Here is a 22,581-nt window from a genome sequence, read left to right on the forward strand (position 1 = left end):
GTTCTCTTCCTGTCTCCCAGATTCCCTCTGTCAGGATGCTTGTCTCCTGAGCTGGCAAGGTTTCACATGCTTTGCATGCATTTGCATATATTTACATGCAGAGCCCAGATTATGAAACTCCCATCCTGCTCCTTGAGGTTGATGAGCCTTGGTGGAGGGACACCCAGTGAGGGAATGAGGAGTGGGTTGGTGAGGAGGGCACCCTAGGTACCTACCTGGGCAGCTGGGGTGTTCCTGGGTCTTCAGGCAGGCAGGTCCCCCAAGCAGGAGGAGCCACAGGGAAGGCAGGATCCACCGTAGACCCATCTTGCTGGGGCCACCAGGGGAAGGATGCCAGATTATAAGGCGGCCAGGCTGGTGGGAGGACATGAAGTAAGACTTCCTTCCATTGTTCCCCAGGGACACCCCACCCAGACTGGAGCCAGCAGGGAGTAGGAGTATTTCCTTCCTCAACCCCAGAGAGAAAGGGCATTATCCCTGCCCTATCCAACCAGGATGGAGTCCAACATCTTCTTTTCTTTTTTTTTTTTTTTTTTTGAGACGGAGTTTCACTCCTGTTGCCCAGGCTGGAGGGCAATGGTGTAATCTCAGGTCACTGCAACCAATGCAACCTCTGCCTTCTGGGTTCAAGTGATTCTCCTGCCTCAGCCTCCTGAGTAACTGGGATTATGGGCGCCCATCACCATGCCCAGGTAATGTTTTGCTTTTTTTTTTTTTTTAGCATAGATGGAGTTTCACCATGTTGGCCAGGCTGGTCTCGAACTCCTGACCTTAGGTGATCCACCCACCTCGGCCTCCCAAAGTGCTAGGATTACAGGCGTGAGCCACCGCACGCTGAAGGAGTCCAACTTCTGATCCTGGCTTCCAGGGCTCCCCAGCCATCTCTCTAGACCTCTACATTCACAGTCATCTCTACCTATGAAGGCCCATCTGTCCATGAAGGTCTAGCTCTACAGCCATCACCACTGGGAATCCTTCCTCAATCCTTGTCAATGCTATGAATAGTGACAACTGCTACCATTTACTGGGCATCTACTGCATTCCAGTGTCATACTGATGTCACCTCCGATCCTTACACGGACTTGCTATTAATCCTTATTATTGCATTATGGGCCTGGTACAAAATGGGTGCTCAATAAAAAATAGTTAAATGAATAAGGAAAGAGAAACTGAGGCCCATGGATGGGACGTGACTTCTGTTCTCTTGGCCACTTATATGCTGAGAGCCACAGAGTTTTACCCAAGCCCCATGACCCCCAGTGAAAAGCACCATTAATAAAGTGATTCTGGCTGGCTGTGGTGGCTCATGTCTGTAATCCCAGGACTTTGGGAGTCCAAAGCAGGCAGATCACCTGAGGTCAGGGGTTCGAGACCAGCCTGATTAACATGGTAAAATCCCATCTCTACTAAAAATAAAAACATCAGCCGGGCTTGGTGGCATGCACCTGTAATCCCAGCTACTCGGGAGACTGAGGCAAGAGAATCACTTGAAACCAAAAGGCAGAGGTTGCAGTGAGCCGAGATTGCACCACTGCATACCAGCCTAGGCAAAAGAGCAAAAACTCCATCTCAAAAAAGAAGAAAAAAAAGAAAGTGACTCCATGCTCAACCTTGAGTCCCGTGAGGCTTGGGAAACAGCTGCTAATGTAGGCCAATCGAGCAGGAAGCCCTTGTAGGAAGGCCGGGAGGCCGGGAGGCCGGGATGACGCAGCAGCCAGGGTCCAGATGTGAAGGATGAGGCCTGAGCTGGAGAGGGACCTCAGGTGATAAGGGAGGAGAGGAACGGCTCATTCATTCACTCATTCAGCAAACCCTCCCTCAAGGCCTCCTCTGCACCTCCCCAGTGCTTGTGGGGAGGGCTGAGGTACAAGAGGTGTCAGGGGGAGTGGAGGCTGTGTTTGCCTGATAGGATGTGCCAGCGAGACGGATGCCCTGAGATTGCAATTCCAGTTCTAGGAATCTGTCTTCCCCAGACTGTCCCACGAGTGTGCCAAGATCTGCAGATAAGCCTATTTACCACAGTGCTGTTTGTAAGCATCAACGTGGAAATGACCCAACCAGCCACTGATAGGATTCACATGAATTAGGACCATTCAGACAACTCATAGGGTAAATCTGATCTAAAAATGAGAGGGGCGGAAATGCAAGACAGTATGCACAGTGTTGTGTTATCCCCCTTTGTATTTTTAAAATGCTAGAGGTGTGTGTGTGTGTGTGTGTGTGTGTATAGTAAATTCACAGAAAAAGTTCTGACACAGACCTTGTGAACTGTGGTTATTTCTGGAGAGTAGGACCAGGGAAGAGGTGGTTCTCATTTTTTTTTCTTTTTCGGAGACAGGCTCTCACTCTCTCACCTAGGCTAGAGTGCGGTGGTGCCATCATAACTCACTGCAGCCCTGACCTCCTGGACTCAAGCAGTCCTCCCACCTCATTCTCCCAGGTAGCTGGGACTCCAGGCAGAGCCACCACACTGGGCTAAATTTTTATTTTTATTTTATTTATTTATTTTGAGACAGAGTCTTGCTGTGTTGCCCAGTCTGGAGCGCAGTGACTCGATCTCGGCTCACTGCAACCTCCGCCTCCTGGATTCAAGCGATTCTCCTGCCTCAGTCTCCCAAACAGCTGGGATTACAGGTGCATGCCACCATGCCCAGCTAGTTTTTGTATTTTTAGTAGAGATGGGGTTTCACTATGTTGGTCTGGCTGGTCTCAAACTCCTGACCTCAAGTGATCCACCTGCCTTGGCCTCCCAAAGTGCTGGGATTACAGGTGTGAGCCACTGTGCCCGGCCTACATTTTTATTTTTTGTAGAGATGGGTTCTCACTATATTGCCCAGTCTAGTCTCAAACTCCTGGCTTCAAACAGTCATCCCACCTCAGTCTCCCAAAGTGCTGGAATTACAGGTGTGAACCACTGTACCTCCTGGCCAGTTTTTTTTTTTTTTTTTTTTTTTTTTTAATATATATATAGGGTCTCACTCTGTCACCCAGGCTGGAGTGCAGTGGCATGATCTTGGCTCACTGCAGCCTGGACCTCTCAGGCCCAAGTGATCCTCCCACCTCAGCTTCCTGAGTACTTGGGACCACAGGTGTGCACCACCACACCCAGCTAATTTTTGTATTTTTAGTAGAGATAAGGTTTCGCCATGCTGCCCAGGCTGGTCTCCAACTCCTGAGCTCAAGCAATCCTGCTGCCTGGGCCTCCCAAAGTGCTATGATTACAAGCATGAGCCACCACACCCAGCCCAGTTCTCACTCTTCATATAAACTTCTGTATAGTCCTTTTTCAAACCCTCACAGGCATTTACTACTTTTGCAAGAAAAAGAAAGCATCCAATAAAGGAGGAGGGTGAAGAAGAAAACTCGTGCTGGGGGAGAAACAAGGGCAGGGTGACCCAGGCAGGAGGAGCTGCTTATGCAGAAGGCTGGAGAAGAGAGAAGGCAAAGCAGATGGGATGTTATCATATCCCATAGAGGGGAAGCAGCAGGGGCTCTAGGAGGCCAGCGGGGAGTGCACAAAGGGGAGGCTGATTTCCAGAGGCTGGGAGCTTTGGCGGAAGTGAGGGTTCGAGGGAGGGGTGAGGAGGTGGACTGTGGTTGGCAGGGGGAGGTGGAGGTTGCAGTGAGCCAAGATCTTGCCACTCTAGCCTGGGCGACACAGTGAGGCTCTGTCGCAAAATAAATAAATAAATAAATAAAAGAAAAAATAAAATAAAATAAAATAAAAAGTTATAAGATTCGCAGCTACATGCCTGGCTCCTGACAAGTACCCATCCGTGGGAGATGTTACCATCAGGGAAGACTTCGGTGTCTGGGGACAGAAGGCAGGGCTTCCCAGGAGGGCCTGAGAGAGGAAGGCCAGAAATGGCTACTCGGAGTCCCTGGGCACTTCCACCTTGGCACTGGGACAGAGACCTAATTATTGGAGGCCGAGCAAGCCTGGAGATGCGTCTGGAATGCTGTTCTGCTCACTCTGGAGTCAGAAAAGCCTGAATTCATTTTATTCTTTATTTTTATTTTCCTTTTCTTTTTTATTGATGGGGTCTCAACTATGTTACCCAGGCTGGTCTCCTGGACTCAAGCGATCCGCCCGCCTCAGCCTCCCAAAGTGCTGGGATTCTAGTCATGAACTACGACGCCCAGCCCAGAAGAGCCTGAACTGAAACCCCAGCCCTGTCCTGTCCGGCTGTATGACTTGAGCATGTGTACTTACCTGAGTCTCTCATCTGTAAAAGGGCAGGGGGTGGGGGTTAAGCAGGTGTCAAAGATGAACCTTTTTTTTTTTTTTTTTTTTTTGAGACAGAGTTTCACTCTTGTTGCCCGAACTGGAGTGCAATGGTGCAATCTTGGCTCAACGCAACCACCGCCTCCCAGGTTCAAGCGATTCTCTTGTCTCAGCCACCCAAGTAGCTGGGATTACAGGTGTGCACTACCACGCCTGGCTAATTTTGTATTTTTAGTAGAGTTGGGGTTTCACCATGTTGGTTAGGCTGGTCTTGACCTCCTGACCTCAGGTGATTCACCCGCCTCGGCCTCCCAAAGTGCTGGGATTACAGGCGTGAGTCACTGCGCCCGGCCAGGTGAAAATATTTTAAAAGGTAACAGCGAGAGTCCTAGGTGGAATTCCCGTTAAGAAGAGGACAATGGCCGTACCCTCACCCCATCCAATCCACACACAGCCCAAGACACAGGACATGAAGCGCAGTGCAGAGTTCCTTTATTTGGGGGCAGTGCCCAGGCCAGTTGGTGGAAAGAGGCAGGCACACAACCCAGTGCCAGGCTGGGGGGCCCAGCAGGGGTGATGGAGGAGACGAGGCGGTTGAGGGATGCTCTCAGCTGCAAGTTCCAGGGCCAAGACAGGAGGAGATGTCAGGCATCAGACACTAAGCCTGCTTGGTGCCCACAGGAGCCAAAAACTGGTGGCCAGAGTTTTACCCACCCCCGCCCCCCACTTGCCCACAAGGGGGCCAAGAGGCCAGCCTCTGCATCCTCCTTTCCACTCAGAATGGAGTGCAGGCCCAAGGGGGTCAGATTCTGCGGAGGCCAAAGAGGACACTCAGGGAGGTGACCCTGCCTCAGCCAGCCAAGGACCCCCTGCCTCGAGAGGAGGCAGCAGAGGAAGAGCAAACACTTTAACACAGGCTGCGGCGAGCCGCCCCACAGCACACACAGCACGCAGAGGGCCTCAGGCACAGCTCCCCTTCTCAGAGCAAAACCCAGCTAGACACACGGCCCAGCTCCTGCCCACAGCCACACAAATGCAGGCCACAGGCTTGCCTGGGCTGGCACCTACTGGTTCTCTTCCCTGCTGGCAGCATGAAGGGAAAAGACATGGGAGGGCTCAGCTGGGCTCCTAGGCCAGCCCAGGCTGAGTCCTGGTTCCAGCCAACACCTGACAAAGAAAGCCCCGCAACTGGAGGAGACAAAGGGGGTGCGGCTCACGTGGGGCATGCTGTCACTGTCCTGAGGGCTTGCCCATGGAGAAGACAGCACCCTGGGTACTGAAGGGGAACGGTGGGGCAGGAACCAGGAGGTGAGCTGGGACTCAGGTACTGCTGGCCAGGTACTCACAGCGTCTGGTAGGTGCTGTCCTTGGCCTTGAGGAAGCGCAGCACAAAGAAAGCCACCGCCTGTAGGCTCAACACCAGCACGACACCTCCGATAAAGCTGGCCCCGTCAAATCCAGGGCTGTGGGCCTCAGGGACTGGGGGGCTTCCTGCAGGGGGGAGGCAGGGCAGGGGTCATAGCAGTCACTGTGAACCAGGATCCCAGTCCCACCCCCACAACTGGCACAAGTAACCTGGAGGCCCCGGTCCTCAATATGGGGTCCTTGAACCCCGGGCTCAGAAGTTTAGTCCAGATCCTGCAGGCAGTTGGGAAGCGCCTGGTGGGAGGAACAGTGGCAGGGGAGGGTGGGGTGCTGTCCAGCCCTGGCTTTGCTCCTGGCTTGCTCTGTGGCTTTTATGCCACCCACATTCTCTCTGGGCCTCATGATCACATGGTCCAATAGGTGTCTTGGACCAGTGACTGGGCTCCCACCCTCCCTGGGCCTCACTAGCCCAATAGGGTGAAGACAGAGCCAGAACTCAGACCCCCTGCTCAGAATTCCTTTCAGTCTTGGACCTCAGGGTTCAGAGCCAAGATGCAGATGATATAGTCCCTTTTTAGGACCCCTAAGCCCTAAGACCCCAGTGTCACCCAACGTCAGAGCCCTCAGAGCAGGGGGAGAAGTGGAAGGCCCAGCTGTCACCCTGCTAAGTGGGTAAGCGAGAACTGGACAGCATGTGTTGGGGGGAACAGGGCTGAGGGACAGGCTTGGCCAAAGTCACCTCACAAGACACAGTCAGACTCACACAGGGTCCCCTGACCATTTCCTCTGCCCCTTAGAAGGTAGAGCCTTAGGGCCATGGTTGCCAGGCTATGCCTGGGTGGCTCCCAGCTGTGCCACGGTACCTGTCCACTCCTAGCAGGGATTCAATTTCAGGCCCTGGGCTGGGTGCCCAGAACAGGGCAGGGCTGGTGGATGGAAAAGCATTCTGGGACAGTGGAAAGGGGCCCAGCCTGAGCTGGGTCCACCTCCCAGAAGGTATAAGGGGTGGAAGGAGTCTGACAATATGAAGGGCAAACAATGGTCCCAGCTCCCGCTCAGGGAGCCCCAGAGAAGGAAGCTGGGGGATGAGGAGCAGAAGAGGGGAGAAATGAGCTGCACGAGGCCGATCTGGGGCTCCAGCTGAGGGAGCTGAGCCATCAATAATTCAGCTTCTGAGATCAGTTTCTGGCTTTAATTAACCAAGGGCCTCTTCAGCCATCCCTGCCAAGTCTGGTGACCTCCAGCCCCTGAGAGGGAATGGGAAGCAAGGGGTGGTGTTCTCGCCTCTGCTCTGCCAGGAATCCACCTTGTGACCCTCTCTGGGCCTGGAGGATACAGTAGGCAGGCCCTGAGGATGTCTCCTGAGCAACTCGAGCTGCACACCCTCACCTCCAAGGACAAGTCCCGAGGGGTCACCTTGAGTTCCCAGAACTGGCAATGGGGAGGAGGGATGGGAACTGTCATTTCTTGATTGCCTTCAGTGAATCAGACACTGAAGTGGGCACCATACAGCTTCTCATAAAACCTGCACAGCAACTCTATGAGGAAGGCATCATCCAGCCCATTTCACAGATGCGGAGACAGGCTCCGAGGGAGAAGGTGCAGGGCTGAGGTCACAGAGCATGTCAGTGCCTGAGCCCAGAGCTGTCTTCCCCTGCACCTATGCTCCTCCCACTGCCCCGTACCCAGGGAGTACCCACCTGTTGTGACTGTCTTCGGTTCATAGGTGGGGTGGTGATGAGCAGCTGAGGAGACAGGGGATCCATAGCAAAGCAGCCTCCTCACCCTGACTCCCATCAAGACCCCAGCCCCCACTCACCGCTAAACTTCCGATTCAGATGCAGCCCTGTCCCTGCTCTAGACATTCAACATACTTGCAAGCCCCAGTCACACAGTTCCCTCCACCAGATGTGCTCTCTCTCCATCTCTACCTTCCAGGCTCATTACTGATGCCACTTCCTCCAGGAAGCACCCCCTCTCATTCCCTCTGAACTTCCAAAGTCCTTGCTATGCCTTAAACTAGAAGAAGAGCTAAGGCTCCCATCCCCTCCATACACCTGTACTAATTTTCAGATGAGGAAACAGGCAGAGAGAGGAGGGGACTTCTCAGTGAGCTAAAGGCAGAACTGATACCGGGCCCAGGTATTGATGAGCACAGTCCACCCCTGAGAGAGGCTGTTTCCTCCTGGGGGGCAGGCTATGGCTGGGGAGACCCATGCAACTTGGCGTAGGCGCAAGAATCCCCTTACCTGGACATGCCTCTGAGCGGTTGTAGATGGAACAACCTTCCTTGACCACCTCAGCTTGAGCCACACAGTGTCCTGGAGGAAGAAGGTGCAGGGGGGAGATTTAGGGAGAGGGGCCAGGTCCTTGGGGTTCAGAGCTGGGGGTACTCAACCTAGGGAGGGCTCAGCTCCCTACCTGGCTCCTCTGGCTGGCACTGCTCCCACACGCAGCCGGAGAGATTGCGCGCTCTGTCTCCCTCCACGCAGTGCTCACAGACCTCCAGCTGTTTGCAGGCCCCTTGGACAGCCGGCCAGATGTTCAGGCGGATCAGGGCTCCGCGTCCAAAGCCTCGAGCTCCTTTACCTGGTAGTGCGGTAGAGTGGGAAGGGAGAACTCCTCGAAGCCAAGCTGTGGCATCCGCCCACCCTCCCACCCAACACTCCGGCGGCCCTCGCCCCTCTGCACACATCTGGGCTCTCACATACACTCGCCCCCGGATCCCCAAGCCCCAGTGCACACCTGTAGCTTCCACAGAACAGATCTACACACACCTAGAGCCTCCCCACATTCACCCAGAGCCCCTCCCTTTGCATACATCTGGGGTTCCCAGATTCAGTTGGAGCCACCTCCCCCAGACCACCTGAAGCTCCCTAGGCCCCTACACTTGGGGCCTATATTTACACACAGGGCTCCACACAGAGCTGGAGCCCCCTCTTCCACCCCTGGAGGCCTGCACTCGTCCAGAAAGGCCCCTCCTCTCAAGCCCAGGCTGCTCCTGGGGAGGCGGCTGGCTGAGGTGCAAGCTCCACCCGCCCCCGTCAGGCCCCTAACCAGACCCTGCCGCGTGTTACCAGCCACAGCCAGCTGGGCACACAGTAGGAGGCAGCAACAGCCGCCACAGAGCGCAGTCCGCAAGGCGCGGGGTCCCGACGCCTCCATGGGCTCCGGGACGGGGGCCGTGGGCGGCGGACAGCGGCCGTGCGCGTCCCTCCCAGACTGGGCTCAGCTGAGCGTGTGCGGAGCGAGACCTGGGCAACCGGGGCGTGGCCAGGTGGGGGCGAGGCCAGTGGGAGCGGCAGGTGGGGCAGGGCTCGTCGGTCGGGGCGGAGCCAGGTGAAGGCGGGGCCAATTAGGGGCGTGGCTAGTGCTCGCGGCCAGGTGAGTTCGGGGGTCTGGGGCGGGGCTTGGACTAAAGCAGGCGGGGTCCAGGACTGGTGGCTGGCATGGTTACTGTGTGCCTCCAAGGGCAACTTCTTGAAAATTCTAGTAAGTAGAGACTACTTTGATCCCTGATTCACAGGTGAGGAAACTGAGGCTCAAACAAGATGAGTGACTCGTTCGAGGTCACAGAGAGAGGCAGTGGCAAAAATCTGGATTCGAAACAAGGTCACTTCCTGTCTTTAGGGCTGGGTGCAGGCCCCGCTTTCTCGGGTACACCCTCCACCCAGGCCCCATGACCGCTGGGCCAGGCCCCAGCTGGCCCCTGCCCTCTGGTTGCCCAAGCTCAGCTCCGTTGCTCCCTCTCTGTTCACTGCACCCCTCCATCTGCCTCCCTTCTGCCCCTCATCCGCTGTGTCTGCCTCCGGCCTACCACATCCTCTGGCCAGGTCAGGGGTGACGCCATTACTAGGCCAACTGGGCCTCTCCGCAGCCTTCCCCACGGCTACGGCTACCACTCCTGCCCTGGCACCAGCCTCGTTTGGTTCTCCTCAGGCTCCTTAGGGGGCACTTCCTCTCCCTCCTCTTCCTTCTCCCCTCCTCTCCCCTCCTTCCCCCATCTGCTTCTCCTAACCATCTCTTAATCGATGGTGGCCCAGGTTAGTCCCAAGCCCTGTTCCACACTCTCCTGGGGTCATCCTGGACATTCCACTGCCATCAGTCCCCATCTAAAAGCCAACAGCTGAGGCAGGAGGATCGCTTGAGCCCAGGGATTTGAGGCTGTAGTGAGCTGTGATCATGGCATTGCACTCCAGCCTGCGCGACAGAGCGAAACCCTGTCTTGAATGAATGAATGAATGCATGCATGCCAACAGGTCATTTATGCCAATAAATATATACACCCACTATGCACCCATTAAAAAAAATTTTTTTAAAGCCAACAGGTCTCTTAATCATCTCCAGGCCGGTTCTGACTTCACAGTTGCCACACCTGTAACTGACAATGTATAGCTAGCAATTATTGACCCCTTACTAGCAGAATGTACATTTTGAGAGCTTTTATATGCAATTTCATCTCATGTCCACATCTCATGTCCTTGGCATCCCAAAGTTCTGGGATTACAGGTGTGAGCCACCATGCCTGGCCCCACTTAATAACTTTTCAACAATGGCTTGACCTCCACAACCCTTTGATTTCTGGCTCTAGAAATCTCTCTATCCTGGCCTGGGTGCTTCCCATCACCTTCCTACCCTCTAAGAAGATAGAACAGTGCCTTCCCCCTATATCTCTCTTCCTTTATCCTAGCCGTTCTCTCTCTTAGAGGGTCCACCTCAACCCTGGACTTCATTTGCCTGGCAAACTAATTCTTCAAGACACTACTACAAGACCACTTCCTGCAGGAAGCCTTCTGTGACTGCCACAGAATGAGGCTGAGCTGCCGCAGCACTTAGCTAGAGATCTAAATCCATCTGCTTTTCCACTTCAGAGCCCTCCCCATCTCTTGCCTGAATGACTGCAGTGGCCTCCTAGTGGAGGCCTGCTCCCCATTCCAGTCTGTTCTGCACTCAGCAGTCAGAGTGACCCTTTGAAAACGTGTCAGGTCAGATCACAACACTTCCTTCCCACCAATGACATCTGTCTCACTGATCTGGGATTACAGGCGCCCGCCACCATGCCTGGCTAATTTTTTGTATTTTTAGTAGAGACACGGTTTCATCATATTGGCCAGGCTGGTCTCGAACTCCTGACCTCAGGTGATCCACCCGCCTTGGCCTCCCAAAATGCACGAATTAAAGGCATGAGCCACTGTGCCCAGCCAGTTGTTTATTAAGTAACCTTACTGTACCATGTTGTGACCCTCTGTGTACATGTTTGTCTGTCCCACCGGCCTGTGAGCCCCCAAGAGCTCACTTCTGTCTCACACGATCTTGCCTCTGCCCACCTCGCCTCTCCTCCCTCTCCCCTTTGCTGATTTAGCTGCAGACACACTAGCCTCCTCTCTGTGGTCCTCACACCCATCAGTGCTTTCTCTTCTTGGGGACTTTACACTTGTCATGTCCTCTCCTTAAGACTCCTGTTCTCTCTTCACGTGACTTGCTCCATGACCTCTCTTCCTGAGAGGCCACCTGGTGATTCTACATCCCAACAGCTGCTCTTTTCTTCAGAGCATGTATCTAATGTATAATTAATTACTCATTTGTTTCCTAGGCTGTAAGCTTCATGAAGGTAGGAACCACGTTGATCTTCCCTCCTCAGTGAACTCCTTGCACACAGTAAGGGCTGAATAGATGTTGGAGTTTTTGTTTGTTTGTTTGTTTGTTGAGACGGAGTTTTGCTCTTGCTGCCCAAACTGGAGTGCAGTGGCAATCTCGGCTCACCGCAACCTCCGCCTTCCGGATACAAGCAATTCTCCTGCCTCAGCCTCCCGAGTAGCTGGAATTACAGGTGCCTGCCACCATGCCCGGCTAATGTTTTGCATATTTAGTAGACAGGGTTTCATCACATTGGCCAGACTGCTCTTGAAAGCCTGACCTCAGGTGATCCACCCACCTCAGCCTCCCAAAGTGCAGGAATTACGGGCTTGAGCCACCGTGCCCAGCCAGATGTTTATTAAGTAACCTTACTATGCCATGTTGTGACCATCTGTGTACATGTTTGTCCCACTGGTCTGTGAGGCCCCCAGGAGCTCCCTACTTGAATAGATTTTAAGGATCTATTTGTAGATTGTCCATCTCTCTGCATTAAAACTGAAGCTTGGCCTGGCACAGTGGCTCATGCCTGTAATTCCAGCACTTTGGGAGGCCGAGGCGAATGGATCACCTGAGGCCAGGCATTCGAGACCCGCCTGGCCAACATGGTGAAACCCTGTCTTTACTAAAAAATACAAAAATTAGCCAGGTGTGGTGGCATGCCCCTGTAGTCCCAGCTACTTGAGAGGCTGAGGCAGGAGAATCGCTTGAACTTTGGAGGCGGAGATTGCAGTGAGCTGAGATCGCACCTCTGCACTCCAGCCTGGGCAACAGAGCAAGACTCCGTCTCAAAATAACTAACTAAATTAATTAATTAATAAAACTGAAGCTCACTGAAGATGGCAGGGATTTTTGTTCACTGCTGTATCCTCTGTGCCTGGGAAATAGTAGATACTCAATAAATGTGTCTATTGACAGTTGAAAAGGCAGGAATGTGGCCAGATCATCTTTCTGTCCCTAACACCCACTGAACAAACCCTAAGCCCAGGGGAACTGCCAATAAATAATGGCTGAATGAATGGGTCTATGCTAAGAATATGGGCACTGATGATGCCTAGACCCTTGGGTCTTAGACAAAGGACTCAGGTGTGGAGATTATCTATGACCGACACACACACACACACACACACACACACACACACACACACGCACGAACACCCGCTTCCCACCAATTCCTCCCTCCCCAAGGGATTTCTCGGACTGGTGAAGACAGAAGAGGCAAGGAAAAAAGTCTCACCTGGAAGTGAGTCCTCACAGCCATCTGGTGGCCACCTGGAGAACTGCAGATATTGTCAGCCCTAGTCAAACTTTAGCCTCAGCCCCTTCTGGGAAGAAGGTGACATCTAGGCCAGAATGGAAGGCACACTGGACTTGGTGACAGATGGACCTGGCTTCAGATCCCAGCTCTGCCATTTACTATGTGATTTGCGGCAAGTCCCTTGGCTTTCCTGGACTTCACCCAAGAAATGGGGACATGGTCCCTCACTTTTGCCAGGTTGTTGTAAGCCCTGGGCTCTGGCCCGGCACCTGGTAGGTGGGAAGGGTTGGAGGAGGTATCAATGAGGTAGGGACAGAGGAGAACAGGAGAGAAGGAACTATCTCTTCCTTTAGAGAGCAAGTATGCAGGGAATGGAGACCTGATTGGTATGAGCAGTTTTGGTGCGTGAGGGAGAGCACATGCAGTTCATGTGAAAACACATAGCCCCCCCGTTAGTCTCTTGGCTCTCCTGGGTTTCTTGGGGTTAGAAATGTCACTGCATGCCGGGTGCTGTGGCTCACACCTGTAATCCCAGAACTTTGGGAGGCCGAGCAGGGTGGATCACCTGAGGTCAGGAGTTCGAGACCATCCTGACCAATATGGTAAAACCCTGTCTCTACTAAAAAAAAAAAAAAAAAAAAAAAAAAAAAAAAAAAAGGCCGGGCGCGGTGGCTCAAGCCTATAATCCCAGCACTTTGGGAGGCCGAGACGGGCGGATCACAAGGTCAGGAGATCGAGACCATCCTGGCGAACCCGGTGAAACCCCGTCTCTACTAAAAAATACAAAAAACTAGCCAGGCGAGGTGGCGGGCGCCTGTAGTCCCAGCTACTCGGGAGGCTGAGGCAGGAGAATGGCGTGAACCCGGGAGGCAGAGCTTGCAGTGAGCTGAGATCCGGCCACTGCACTCCAGCCTGGGTGACAGAGCGAGACCCTGTCTCAAAAAAAAAATAGCTGGGCATGGTAGCGGGCACCTGTAATCCCAGATACTTGGGACGCTGAGGCAGGAGAATTGCTCGAACCCAGGAGGCGGAGGTCGCAGTGAGCCGAGATTGCGCTACTGCACTCCAGCCTGGGCAACAAGAAGGAAACTCTGTCTCAAAAAAAAAAAAAAAAGAAGAAAAACAAAAAGAAAGAAAGAAAAGAAATGTCACTGTACTCTTTTCCTCCCTGGCTGCCTTGGGATCAACCTCACTTGCAAACCACAGGATAACTATCGGGATCAGGAAGTTCACAACCAACCAGTACTTCAGCGGAAATAAATGGTTTTCCGTGTCCTTCGCCCTGGGAAGGCAACAATGCCTAATACAGAAAACCACTCAAAAAGTAGAAGACCACACTGGATGTCATCTTTGTATTTAGAACCCATTTTGGGCCGGGCGCAGTGGCTCATGCCTGTAATCCCAGCACTTTGGGAGGCCAAGGTGGGCAGATCGCTTGAGCCTAGGAGTTCAAGCCAGCCTGGGCAACGTGGCGAAACCCTGTCTCTACAAAAAATTCATGCCTTAGCCGGGTGTGGCGGCGCGTGCTTGTAATCCCAGTCACTCTGGAGGCTGAGATGGGAGGATTGCTTGAGTCCAAGAGGTTGAGGCTACAGTGAGCAGTGATTGCACCACTGCACTCCAGCCTGGACGACAGACTGAGATCCTGTCTCAAAAAAATAAAATAAAAACAGAACCTATTTTGGTGGTGTTGGCTTGGGTATGATTTATGATTCCTTGGATTATGCAAAGAAAAATTAATCCAAACGCAGACTTGCAAGACATGAAAGAAAAAGACCTCGAGGCCGGGCGCGGTGGCTCAAGCCTGTAATCCCAGCACTTTGGGAGGCCGAGACGGGCGGATCACGAGGTTAGGAGATCGAGACCATCCTGGCGAACACGGTGAAACCCCGTCTCTAGGGGCCGGGCACGGTGGCTCAAGCCTGTAATCCCAGCACTTTGGGAGGCCGAGACGGGCGGATCACGAGGTCAGGAGATCGAGACCATCCTGGCTAACACGGTGAAACCCCGTCTCTACTAAAAAAAATACAAAAAACTAGCCGGGCGTGGTGGCGGGCGCCTGTAGTCCCAGCTACTCGGGAGGCTGAGGCAGGAGAATGGCGGGAACCCGGGAGACGGAGCTTGCAGTGAGCCGAGATCCGGCCACTGCACTCCAGCCTGGGCGGCAGAGCGAGACTCCGTCTCAAAAAAAAAAAAAAAAAAAAAAAAAAAGAAACCCCGTCTCTACTAAAAAAAAATACAAAAAACTAGCCGGGCGTGGTGGCGGCGCCTGTAGTCCCAGCTACTCGGGAGGCTGAGTCAGGAGAATGGCGGGAACCCGGGGGGCGGAGCTTGCAGTGAGCTGAGATCCGGCCACTGCACTCCAGCCCGGGCGACAGAGCCAGACTCCGTCTCAAAAAAAAAAAAAAAAAAAAAAAAAAAAAAAAGACCTCGAGAAAAGAGCTAAAGGAACTCAAGAACAGAATGAAGATAGTCAGGGAGTCACAAGAGTGTGGTGCCGGTGCTGGCAAACAGGAATGACTTTAGCTGCAGCGACGGTGCAGATTTTTCACCAGAGGATTAATAAACTACGAAAACTTAAAAAATATATAATCGCCATTCAGAGTAGCAGAAGATAGTCCCCCATACCCCCCTTTGATGCCAACCTCCCCGCAGCCTTCACCCATCGCTGAGACCAGAACTCTGTAGGGACCTAGCTCTGATGGGAGAGAAAGTGGATCCCTGAGGCTTGGGGCCCTGATGCCCTTGGATCCTCTCTCTGACACCCCCACCTTCCTGGGCACCAGGCATATTACTACTCTCTCTGTTTTCCTTTTTCCTCCAGTTGCTCCCTTTTAGGTCAATCATCCAGTCCATGATTATTTCTTCAACACCCATTACATGTCAGGCACTGTTCTCCAGCAGAAATGGGATATAGTCACTATCCTCTTGGAGCTTAGATTCTAGTGGGGTTGACACGTAGTAAAACAAACAAACATGAATTTATTTATAATTTCAAGAGCACTTCATCCTCCGAAAACGAATAAATCAAGAGAAGGGGAGGGAGAGTGATGGGGAGGTCAGTGGCGATCTGAGAGTTCAGAGCAGCCTGTTTCAGAAGTGACTTGGGAGCAGAGACCTGGATGAAGAGAAGGGTTGTAGGCAGAGGGAACAGTCAGGAGCAAGAGCCCAGGAACAGGAACCCCTGAAGCCCCTCCTCACTCTCTGCTCCCGCCCCTGGTTGATGTCCTCTACCCCTAAAACTTTAGGCAGGTGTGCCACCTGCACACCTACACCGCCAGGTGTGTCCCTCATTGGCCAACTGTAACATTGATGGCCAACGGCGTGCAGATCCCACTCAACAACCCCATGAGGCCAGAACTAATATTATCCCTATTTTTTAGATGAGGAAATAGGCACAGAGAGCTAAAGAAACTCTCCAAAGTCACACAGCTAGGAAATTGAGATTTGACCACCTCCGCTCCCTAAGCCCCCTAAACTCACCACATCCAACCTGAAATGAATCTTCTTCTCCAGCTCCAACCCCTCCTCTTCCCATGTTTCCTGCCACTTGACCTTCTGCTGCCTCACACTCAAACCCAAAACCTGCCTGGTGGAGGCTGACCATGGGGCTGCAGTGATAGTGCTGTGATGGGGGTGTCCAGTGGGGCCTGGGATCCTCAGGCCTCTTAACCTCATCTTCCCTCCCACAGGCCTGCATGATTCCAGGGAGCATCAAGGCAAGGAACACAGGGAGAAAGAGCAGTCAGTCCCCCTGCCACAGGACTGGCCACATCTGTCACATCTGGAGAAATCTGCCCAGAGTGGTTCCCCTGGACTAAGGGCAGTCGGCGTTGGGGAAGAGGGAGCTCCTTCTTGCTCCAACCATCAGGATGCCTAAAATGAGAGGCTGAGAGGGGCCTGCCCTGAGGACTGAGCTGCCAGGCTTTCTGCTTCCAAGTTCTTCCCGGCTCCCCATCTCCTCCTGCTTCGGGGAAGTGCACCCCCGACTCCCTCCCCTCTGGCTTTCTAGATCCTTGAATAAATAATTCAGGTTTTGAAATCTTGCCAGGCCCACCCCTCCGGTGCTGTGAGGGCGCTATTGGGCTGACATGAGTGACGTCACCCAGCTCTTATCCCAGCCCCAGCATCATGGGACCTGCCCTGGCACCAACTTACCTGCCTGGTCACTGTCAGTCCAGACGCTCTACCCTGTGCCCCTCACCCTGGAGCCCACTCACCACGGCCACCTGCTATCTTCCTTCCAGGGCCCCACGGCCCTCATGGCTTAGCATTGTTGCTTCAGTACCCCAGCCCTTCTGACAGGGTCATAGTGACCTGAAGTCACCTGGACACTCCATGTTCCCAGGCTGCCGCCTCTGCCATCCCGGGGTCCCTGAACTCCTCCCTGCTGCAGAGTCACAGTCACACTGCCATGGTTGCCCTGGGGGTTTCCTCTCTACCGTTGGTGTCCCACGGCCATCACGCCCCCCAAGATTCTGTCACCATGCTAATGTCACTGCCACCCACCTCCCCGCTCCCTCGTGCTCCCCGTCATCGTCACCTCAGGGCCCCATCATCTTGGCAACCCTGTCATCCTCACCAGGGACGCCCAACCAGCCCCATCACAAGCTCTTCCTTCGTCATCTGGATCTCGTCAGCCTCTCTGCCACCCAAGGGTCCCATCACCCCACAGCCTAGCCGGGTCCCCTTCCACCACGTTCCCAGCAGCCTCCCTGAGACTACAAGGCTCTCCCACCGGCGCCGCTGAAACCCCCGGCCCGCAGAGGGCGCCGCGTCAAGGACAGCGCGGGCCGACTCGGGAGGAGGCGGGGCCGCAGCCATGGTCGCTTTTTATGAATGGGGGAGCGGGCGGCGCGAGGCCTCATTACTATGCCGCGCAACGCGCTCTGCGCCCCAGCGCTCCGCGCCCATTGGCTAATCGGGCCGCTGACGTCACCGAACCGGTGGCCGGGGGCGGGGCGGGGTGACTCACGCCGCTTCTCCCGCGGCCGCGGGGGCTTCTCGGGGTCCACGCACGCCCTGCGCCGCCAGGACCCGAGCGGAGCCTCCCCGCGGCCTGGCCGCGCCTGGTCCTGAGCGGTGAGTAGTGGGCCCCGCCGCGGACACTAGGGGTCCTGGAGGGCACGCAGGATGCTGGGGCACTGGGCCGGCGGAAGACTCCTAGCGGCCGGCCAGGGTCCGAGTTCCAGGTGGGAATTCTGGGTTTAGGCGATTCTGGGTTAGCAGACGTGGGCCTAAGTGCTTGAGTGCTGGGGCTCAGTTGGATGACCCGGCGAAGGGTGAGCATTCCTGCAGGGACCCGAGGCCCTGGAGGGACTGATGGTCATCTGAGGTTAAGCCGGCAGGAGGCGTCTGGGGCAGGGACCCAGGCGTCCGAACAGCAGGAGGTGTCCGACTTGGGAATCCAGGTATCTAGACAGAAGGCGGAGTCAGGCCCCAAATCCAGGTGTCCGGGCAGAAGAAGGCATCTGACTCAGGGATCCGGGCTTCCAGCAGGGGGGTCTGCCTAGAGACCTAGAGATGCAGGCAGAAAGAAGGGTCCAGCCAGGGACAGAAGCCTGGGAGGGTGGCGGGTGGGGTCTGAGTTCCCAGGTGTTACCGCGGGAGTGCGGGGTGGTGGCTGGTGGGAGCTTCACGCGCATTCCCCGGGGGCGGAGTCTAAGGCTGGCAGTACTGAGAATCGTGAGGGGTCTGGGAGACTCAGGCACGAGCTAGCATCATCATCTCCGATGGGAGGGAGCAGAGCCACTCAGTCTCCAGATGTTTCCCTACCCCAATCTTGAGCCTTTGGGGGCATCCCCTGGATCCTATGGCCCTCATCCGCTTATAGTACCCCTTCTTCTGTCTCTCCTCTGGTCACACACATGGAAAAAGAGACGTGCAGGACCTAGGACAGGGATCCCCAGGAAGAGACCCCTGTTTAGAGGCCTGGGGGCATTGGAGAGGACAGCGGTATCCTGGGAAGAGCCCCAGGGGATGAATGTGGGGATAAGGCGTTGGGACCCTATAAGGTATCCTGAGGAGAGACTCCCACCATGTATCCTGAGGGGCACCTCACCCCCTCCAGACCCCATCTCGCATCATCCAGCTTGGTCAGCTTCTCACAAGGCCTTTCTCCTACAGGTACCATGATGTGGGGTGCAGGCAGCCCTCTGGCCTGGCTCTCAGCTGGCTCAGGCAACGTGAATGTAAGCAGCGTGGGCCCAGCAGAGGGGCCCACAGGTCCAGCTGCACCGCTGCCCTCACCTAAGGCCTGGGATGTGGTGCTCTGCATCTCAGGCACCTTGGTGTCCTGCGAGAATGCACTAGTGGTGGCCATCATCGTGGGCACGCCCGCCTTCCGTGCCCCCATGTTCCTGCTGGTGGGCAGCCTGGCCGTGGCAGACCTGCTGGCAGGCCTGGGCCTGGTCCTGTACTTTGCTGCTGTCTTCTGCATCGGCTCAGCGGAGATGAGCCTGGTGTTGGTTGGCGTGCTGGCAATGGCCTTTACCGCCAGCATCGGCAGTCTACTGGCCATCACTGTTGACCGCTACCTTTCTCTGTACAATGCCCTCACCTACTATTCAGAGACAACAGTGACACGGACCTATGTGATGCTGGCCTTAGTGTGGGGAGGTGCCCTGGGCCTGGGGCTGCTGCCTGTGATGGCCTGGAACTGCCTGGATGGCCTGACCACATGTGGCGTGGTTTATCCACTCTCCAAGAACCATCTGGTAGTCCTGGCCATTGCCTTCTTCATGGTGTTTGGCATCATGCTGCAGCTCTACGCCCAAATCTGCCGCATCGTCTGCCGCCATGCCCAGCAGATTGCCCTCCAGCGGCACCTGCTGCCTGCCTCCCACTATGTGGCCACCCGCAAGGGCATTGCCACACTGGCCGTGGTGCTTGGAGCCTTTGCCGCCTGCTGGTTGCCCTTCACTGTCTACTGCCTGCTGGGTGATGCCCACTCTCCGCCTCTCTACACCTATCTTACCTTGCTCCCCGCCACCTACAACTCCATGATCAACCCTATCATCTATGCCTTCCGCAACCAGGATGTGCAGAAAGTGCTGTGGGCTGTCTGCTGCTGCTGTTCCTCTTCCAAGATACCCTTCCGATCCCGCTCCCCCAGTGATGTCTAGCTGAGTCTTCGTGATCCTTCAGCCCTGATCACTACAGAATCCCAGAATGTTAGGCTCTCCAGGGCTTCTTTCCAAACCCCCAGCTCCACACCCCCCAGACCCAGCTGGTTCTGGAGTTCTAGGACATTGGGTGTTTGAAGGTTCTTGTTCAGATCCCTGTGGGGGTCCAGCTGGCTCCATGGTTCCAGAATGTTCAGGTGGTCAGGGATCTACTCAGAAATGTCTCACAGCCCAGCTGGTTTGCAATTCCGGAATGCTGGGAGTTTTACAGTGCCATTCCAAGTCCCAGATGTCCCTCCTCCCCCACACTTGACCTTAACCATGTCACTTTACGTTTGAATTTCTGAACTAAAGAGTCAGAGAGATTAGTCACATAGTTGCCTAAATAGGAGAGAGAAAGATTATATACGCGCACATACAAAGAGAGTGTCTATTTATGATTTATTTATTTATAAATTTACTTATGGGTGGTAAGGGGGGAAAAAGATACCCACACCTTGATATCCAGGCCATACCAGGGTACCCGTTGTCCCCTCACCCCCATTTCTGACCTCAGTTCCTGGAGGGGGGAAAGGGAGAAAGAGAAACCACGTATTTTGTTATTATTTTGGATTATTTTTTATCGAAGAGATCATAGAAACCAGAGCCTTCTCCCCAGGCCTGCCCTCTTTGGGTTTGGAAGGGGAACACACCAGCCTCTGGTTTTTTATTTTTTTAAGAAGCCATCACCTGAGCAACCAAAAATTCCTCTGCGCTGGGGTCCGACTGCCCTCTGGTGGCCATTTGGGGAAAACTGCAGCCCAGCCAGGCAGCTGGGACCAGAATGCAACCCCAGCTCCACTCCAGCCTGGCGTCCAGCGCCATAGCCATGGCCCGGGGGCCAAGCCTCATCCTGCGGTGCCCTAGAAGAGGGGGGGCACGAGCCAACACCCCACCCCTCTGCCAACCGGGGTATGGCCCCCAGTGCATTCCCTGTTCCTGTCTCCAACCTAACTCAATAAAAAATGATTTTGTCATAAATATGTTTCCCTATGTGTGTGTGGAGGGCATGGAGTGGGGCCTGATGGAGGATGGCCTGGAATGAGAGGGTCAAGCCAGGCCTGGGGGGGCTGTTGAGGGACCTGGGGAGCTGGACAGAGGGTGGAGGGTGGCTGGCAGGTGACTCCCTCTCAGATGTCAGTGCTCCTCTGCTCAGACCTGGGCACTGACTGGCAAGGACCTTACCTCCCCCTGGCGATAGGAACCTGGGTGCTTGGCTCTTCCTGGGTCAAGGATGCCCACATCCTGCCCACATTGGCCATTGTGGGGCTTAGGCATGATGAATGTGCTCAAAGCATGTGTTTCCTTAATAATAATAGGTCCTTCTAATTGTGGGTGCCTACTGTGTGTCTGGCACACATGCCACCTCGCTTATGCGTAATAAGCATCCCATGGCACAGGTAGTGTCTTCTCCATTTTACAAACGAGGTAGCTGAGGCTGAGTGAGGGACAGTGGCTGGCCCAAGGACATAACAGCTAAAAAATGGTAAAGCCAGGAGCATCTGTTTCTAGAATCTGTGCTGTGTAGTGAGCAATTTCCTTCCTTCCCAAGCCTGGAGCTTAGGGCATTCTGGACCCCTGATTTTTTTTTTTTTTTTTTTTTTTTTTATGGAGTCTCACTCTGTTGCCCAAGCTGGAGTGCAATGGCACAATCTTGGCTCACTGCAACCTCCGCCTCCCGGGTTCAAATGATTCTCCTGCCTCAGTTTCCCAAGTAGCTGGGATTACAGGCACCTGCCACCACGCTGGTTAATTTTTGTATTTTTAGTAGATTTGGAGGTTTCACCATGCTGGCCAGACTGGTCTTGAACTCCCAACCTCAGGCGATCCGCCCGTCTTGACCTCCCAAAGTGCTGGGATTACAGGCGTGAGCCACCGCGCCCAGCTGAACCCTGATTTGTTTTGGGGTTCATTTTTAGGGCCACATCTGGGAAATGGTCAGAGGGGGTCTGGTCATTTTGGAGTCAGAAGAGCTTTTCTACGCAAAGGTGGGTGACTATCAGTCTGTGCCTTTGGGGACATATGTGTGCAGGACCCAGAGTTTGGGTATTTGGGGAGAGGAAGCTGACCCCAGAAGGAAAGTGTCTATCATGCCAGGGCAGCAACAGGTTTGGGGTGTGGCTGAAGAGGAAACTCTGATTGGCCAAGCCTCCCAGCTTCCCAGGCCTTATTGTTGGGCAAAGCTTGGAGGTGGGGCTCTCAGAGCATTTCTGGCTCACCCCTCCATATACAGACAGGGAGCCTGAGGCCCAAAGAGGAGCAGCCATTTGCTCAAACTCGCACAGCTGTGCCAGGCTGGGACACAGGCCTTTCTCCATTTCTCTGGCAGAGCCCTTTTGTCTAGTGTAAAGACCCCTCCCTTGGCCAGGTGCAGTGGCTCATGCCCGTAATCCCAGCCCTTTGGGAGGCCAAGGTGGGCAGATCACCTGAGTCAGGAGTTCAAGACCAGCCTGGTCAACATGGTGAAACCCCGTCTCTACTAAAAATACAAAAAATTAGCCAGATGTGGAGCCTGTAATTCCAGCTACTCAGGAGTCTGAGGCAGGAGAATCGCTTGAGCCTGGGAGGCAGAGGTTGCAGTGAGCCGAGATCGCACCACTGCACTCCAGCCTGGGTGACAGAGCGAGATTCCGTCTCAAAAAAAAAAAAAATTCCTCCCCAACAGTCTGAAGAGGGTCGTCATGCCAACAGGCCCAGGCACAAAGTGGTGAGGCTGCACCAGGTCAGGCCAAGCTTTATTCTATCCCCACCCTCCTGACAGGTCCCTGGGAAAAGCTCCTACTCAGCAAGCCCCTGCCCCACGCCAAACCTTCCACACCATCACTGTGGCTTCGTCAGATGGATACCATTGCTCTTCCCCATTTTACAAAAGAGGAAGTTGAGGCTCCAAGAGTAGTGGGCCTTCATTCATTCACTGCTGTCCTTGTGGACAGCTT

At 54.4% G+C, this 22,581-nt stretch overlaps 3 protein-coding genes across 5 annotated transcripts in view; 1 reads left to right on the plus strand and 2 right to left on the minus strand.

Annotated features, from left to right (window-relative positions):
* The window catches only part of FCN3 (ficolin 3), a 176,512-nt gene that overhangs the window by 5,597 nt on the left and 148,334 nt on the right, over positions 1 to 22,581 (minus strand). The window contains exon 2 of the mRNA XM_050795887.1: positions 216 to 313. Coding sequence (XP_050651844.1) covers positions 216 to 306 — 91 coding nt within the window. The 5' untranslated portion in view covers positions 307 to 313. The remainder of the gene's footprint in view (positions 1 to 215; positions 314 to 22,581) is intronic.
* On the minus strand, positions 288 to 8,844 carry CD164L2 (CD164 molecule like 2). 3 transcript variants are annotated; one of them, XM_050796511.1, is made up of 6 exons: positions 8,668 to 8,844; positions 8,012 to 8,179; positions 7,840 to 7,911; positions 7,291 to 7,335; positions 5,572 to 5,716; positions 288 to 354 (listed from the first exon to the last, which is right to left on the minus strand). In XM_050796511.1, the coding sequence occupies exons 1-6, from the start codon at positions 8,753 to 8,755 to the stop codon at positions 339 to 341; spliced, it is 534 nt and encodes a 177-aa protein (XP_050652468.1). In that variant the 5' UTR covers positions 8,756 to 8,844; the 3' UTR covers positions 288 to 338. The 3 variants fall into 3 exon arrangements, with proteins under 3 accessions (XP_050652468.1, XP_050652485.1, XP_050652477.1); XM_050796528.1 differs by lacking the exon at positions 288 to 354 and adding an exon at positions 4,702 to 4,836; XM_050796520.1 differs by lacking the exon at positions 288 to 354 and having other exon boundaries at positions 4,702 to 5,716.
* GPR3 (G protein-coupled receptor 3) lies at positions 17,435 to 20,626 on the plus strand. The gene is made up of 2 exons (XM_050795793.1): positions 17,435 to 17,564; positions 18,609 to 20,626. The coding sequence occupies exon 2, from the start codon at positions 18,614 to 18,616 to the stop codon at positions 19,604 to 19,606; it is 993 nt and encodes a 330-aa protein (XP_050651750.1). The 5' UTR covers positions 17,435 to 17,564; positions 18,609 to 18,613; the 3' UTR covers positions 19,607 to 20,626.

Source organism: Macaca thibetana, chromosome 1 (assembly GCF_024542745.1).
Source record: "Macaca thibetana thibetana isolate TM-01 chromosome 1, ASM2454274v1, whole genome shotgun sequence".
In the NCBI taxonomy this organism is placed as follows: domain Eukaryota; kingdom Metazoa; phylum Chordata; class Mammalia; order Primates; family Cercopithecidae; genus Macaca; species Macaca thibetana.